Source organism: Pterocles gutturalis, unplaced genomic scaffold, assembly GCF_000699245.1.
Source record: "Pterocles gutturalis isolate BGI_N339 unplaced genomic scaffold, ASM69924v1 scaffold19619, whole genome shotgun sequence".
NCBI lineage: Eukaryota > Metazoa > Chordata > Aves > Pterocliformes > Pteroclidae > Pterocles > Pterocles gutturalis.
The window spans coordinates 1788-6184 of record NW_010133672.1 but is presented as its reverse complement, the minus strand read 5'-3'; the positions used below and the strand labels follow the sequence as shown (position 1 = coordinate 6184).

The following is a 4397-nucleotide window of genomic DNA, read 5'->3' as shown; positions in this document are numbered from 1 at the left end:
AGCACCAGCCTGCGCCGGGGGAGGCACGGGGCGGTCAGCGGAGCGGAGACCGGGCAGCAGCTGGGGAACGAGCGGCTAAAAAGGGACTTTGTTCTCCCTCTGTTGGTCACGTAGCCATGTGGGAACACTGGATTGATTCACCGGCAGCGCTATCGGCACATACCAGGCTTGACAACAGCTGGGAGCCGTGTGGCTGGACCCAGAACAGCCCCGGGAGCTGGCTGCGGGGAGTCAGGGCTGTCGGATCCGCTCCTGCCCTGGAGGCTCCCGGCGTGAGGGAGGGAGCGCAGGGGCCTGGGTGAGCTCCTGAACTGCAGACTGAGCCGTCTGAAGGGGGTGGGTTCAGGAGGAAAGCTGCAGCATGCGGCGCTCAGCAGCTGACTGCTCAGATGTGATGCCATGGGCTTGTCCACACTTGACAGCAACCTGTGCTAAAGAAGGGTGTGATTTTGCAAGTGGAAAACTCCATATTTAGGAATAACCAGGTTAAACCAAACAGAAGGAAGATACTCTTGTTCTGGAGTTAGCGCTCCACGAGCCTCTTGTCTGAGGGGAGACAAGGGGCAATGAGAGACGGCTGATCGGCAAACCCCCGACACCTCTGTCGCTTGTGAAACGCTGACGGCCAGGCAGAGCATTGGCTCACAGGCCGTCGGGAGGAACGTGCCCCTGGCCCAGGGCCGTGCTGGTGGCTGCACGGGTCCCCGAAGGGCTGCGTGGCAGGTGGGACCCCTCAGGGCTCTGGCGTGACAGGGGATGTGCACCCCCACAGCGTGAGCATCATCCTGTTCTTGGTGGAAAATCAAAACTTTTCATGCTAAAAAGTTCTCTCTGGGTACTCATTGACACGTTGCTTCCCAGCCAGGAGGCAGACAGTGGGAAGCTCCGCTGCATGCTGACGTGTCTGGGTTCCTCTGAGCGGTGCCCCAGTGCTCCAACCGTTCCACCTGGGTACAAGCCTGAAGCAAGGTTCACCCCAGGCCCCGCATGCATGGGGGCTGCTTTGTAAGCGCGTTTGGCCACCGAGCAGGCGCGGCAGCCCTCGGGGCTGGTGCTGACCCAGCGTCTCGGCTGGTCTCTCAGCAGGTGAAGGAGGCCCTCAGACCGGCACCATGACGGAGTGCTTCGACTGCGACAACTGCAAGGAGTCCTTGTACGGGCGCAAGTACATCCAGATGGACAATGGCCCCTACTGCATCCCCTGCTACGACGCCCACTTCGCCAACACCTGCGATGAGTGCAAAGAGCTGATCGGCCACGACTGCAGAGTGAGTATGGGACCCCGCGGGCGGGCAGGGCAGGTCCTGGGGCGGCCGGTGCCCTCCTCACCCCGGTGTCCTCCCCAGGAGCTGTACTACGAGGATCGCCATTACCACGAGCACTGCTTTCGTTGCTTCCGCTGCGACCGCTCTCTGGTGACAAGGCGAGGATCTGCTGTGCAACGACTGCTACTGCAGCGAGTTCTCCTCCAAATGCATCGCCTGCGAGAAGACAGTCATGCCAGGTAGGGGCAGGCAGGCTCGAGCACTGCGGTTTGTTACTGGTCCCAGCGGCGTCGGCCAGGGCTGCAGGGTCCAGAGCTGGGCTCCTGCTCTCCTGCCCCGTGTCACTGCAGAGCTGGGGTGGGCACTTTGCGTGGCAGGCCAGCAGGATCCTGGGCTGCCATCACCGCATTGCAGCCCTGCCTGTCGTTTCCATGGGGAAGTGAGCTGGGGAGGAGGTAACAGAGGGTTTCCTGGGCTTTTCTGGTGTGCGCTGATGAGAACAGAAGGAATGACTGAAGGCGTGTGAGCGTCTCTGGAGACGGCCTGAGGCAAAGGAGTGTCTTTGCTTGGCCGTTCTGGCACCATCTCCAGATGTGGGTTACAACAGGCGTCTCTGCCGCAGCCTGTGTGCCGGCGCTGGGGGCATGTTCCCGCAGCCCTCCCCCGCGGCTGTGGGGTGGGCCTGGGCCCCCCTCTCCAGCTGCCTGCGGTCCTGGGGAGGCAGGCACGGGGCCTGCTGTGCAGGACCGTGGTTTAATTGCTCAGCCTCCCATGTGCCCTGTGCGTGCTGCTCCCTCCTGTGACTGTGAACGGCTCTCTCTGCAGGATCCCGTAAGCTGGAGTACAACGGACAAACCTGGCACGAGCACTGCTTCATATGCAGCAGCTGCCAGCAGCCCATCGGGTCACGGTCCTTCATCCCAGACCAGAAGGATTATTACTGTGTCCCCTGCTACGAGAGCAAGTTCGCTCCTCGCTGCACTCGCTGCAAAAAGGTACATCCAGCCCGACAGCCCAAAGACCCTGAGTTCTCTGGCCCAGGGACGCCTCCCCCACTCCTGTCTGAGCCCCACCAGAGCAGGGCTCAGGCACCAGCACCCCGGCGAGCTGCTGGTTGGGCCCGTTTCCCACACCCGTGTGTCAGCAGCGTGTGCTCTCTTCCGCAGACCCTGACCAAGGGAGGAGTGACTTACCGGGATGAGCCGTGGCACAAGGAGTGTTTCGTCTGCACGGGCTGCAAGACCCCCCTGGCCGGCCAGCAGTTCACCTCCCAGGATGACAACCCATACTGCATCAAGTGCTTCGGGAACCTCTATGCCAAGAAGTGCAGCGCCTGCACAAAGCCCATCACAGGTGAGCAGCACGGCTCTGCTTACAGGAGCTTCTGCAGAGGGACGTGACCCACCTGCCCTGCTCCAGACGTGCGGTGACTGCTCTGGGTGAAGTGGTCCTAGGGCCAATTGTGTCCCTTCATCTGCATCTTTCAAAGCAGGGAACTGTGCCCCTTGGGACAAATTCCCTCTGCCCAGGGGTAAAGGCTCCCAAAGTGACAGCATGATCTCCTGTCTCTAGCTTGCCTTGTTCGAGGCTGGTTGCCCCATCCTGTGCAGAGATTGCTCACAGGCAGGGACAGCCAGAGGCTTTCAGCTGTAGCTGGAGCAGCAGCTGCTGCAGGAGAGCCTGGACCTGTCGCACCTGCCTGAGACAGGGGAAGCAGGGGGTCTTCTTCTGCAGAACCCCCCCAGAGGGTCTCTCCTCCCTCCTGTCCTCCCCCACTTTCCCTTTGCAGCTCATGTCTCTTGCTGCGGGAAGGCGAAGCCATGACTCAGCTGGTGACTCAGAGGATGACTCTGGTTGGGGATGGGACAGCTCCCGGGCACCCCCCTTCCCATCCGGCCCTTATCAGTTGGTTGCAGTCCTGGGGAGAAAGGGGTCACAGCCCCCGAGTCCCAGACTGCTGGCAGAGGAAGGAAGCTGCCCGTGGAGCCTCGGCAGGGGCTGGGCCAGCTCTTCCCAGGATGTCACCAGCAGCGTCCCTGGAAGGAGCCACTCCGGGCAGTGCTGCCAGGAGCTCCCCGGTCGCCGTGATGATGCAGCTCCTCTCCCTGCTCCTCTCTGGGGAGACAATGGGGATTCTGGTCTGAGGAACTCAGCCCTGCAAAACCTGGTGTGGAATAATTTTGTTCCTCTTCCCCCAAGAGCAGAGATCCGTGTTTCAGACGTACGCGGTGCTGGGGGGTGTGGGTGCTGCGGCGCAGCGCTGTGCACCAAGACCTGACTCAGAGATGAAAGGGCCAAGGCTCGGTCTGTGCGGAAGGCTTGTCCCGGCTCCCAGGGGTTCTAACGCTGCGCTCTGTCCCTCCCATAGGCTTTGGCGGTGGCAAATACGTCTCCTTTGAGGACCGTCACTGGCATCATAATTGCTTTAACTGTGCCCGCTGCAACACCTCGCTGGTGGGGAAAGGCTTCATCCCTGACAACGATGAGATCCTGTGCCGCGACTGCAGCAGCGACCTATGAGCCTCTGAGGACACCGTGGGGCAGGGGCTTTCTCTATTCTTCAGGGTCTTTGTGCCAGATACCCCAACAGCGTTTCAGGGGCAGGGCGCAAGGCACAGGAGATGGGGGCTGACCCCGAACCGCGGTGTGCCCCTCCCTGAAGGCTAGAGTACGCTATGCTATGGCTCTGTGCGGAGTCAAAGCAAAATAAAGTTGAAAAAGGAGCTTCAGGACCCCCCATTATTTACTCTTCCCTTTTGCTTCCTGTCTGACCAGGCACGAGCTGAGCCCAGGGCCACTGCTGAGCAAAGGGCAGCAGCAGCTTCAGCATCGGGCTGCTGGGTCTGCACGCTGGCAGCATGTGTTTGCTCCCCCTCGTTTCCCCATGTGCTTCCCTTGCTCTGTGTGATAGAAGGCAGCAGCTCCTGGTCCGTGCAGCGTGGCCGTGCTGGCGTGTGTGGCGATGGCTTTGCAGCGCAGCCTCTCCGTACGTGCACTGGCCTGTGTGACCCGGGCTCTCTGCCCCATTTGGGAGGTTTGAGGACATCAGGCTGGAGCATGGCCAGGAGAAGAGCGTGTGTCCTGCCAGATGGGATCCACCTCCGGATTTCTGTAGCACCTCACCGTTTGCCA

At 61.2% G+C, this 4397-nt stretch overlaps 1 protein-coding gene across 1 annotated transcript; it reads left to right on the top strand.

The window, feature by feature from the left end:
* Positions 1–1088: 1088 nt before the first annotated feature.
* On the top strand, positions 1089–3997 carry FHL3 (four and a half LIM domains 3). Its single transcript, XM_010081327.1, is given in 6 exon segments — positions 1089–1268; positions 1347–1417; positions 1419–1504; positions 2091–2260; positions 2432–2618; positions 3634–3997. Coding segments are annotated over 6 exon segments (822 nt in total). The 5' UTR covers positions 1089–1112; the 3' UTR covers positions 3786–3997.
* Positions 3998–4397: the final 400 nt, after the last annotated feature.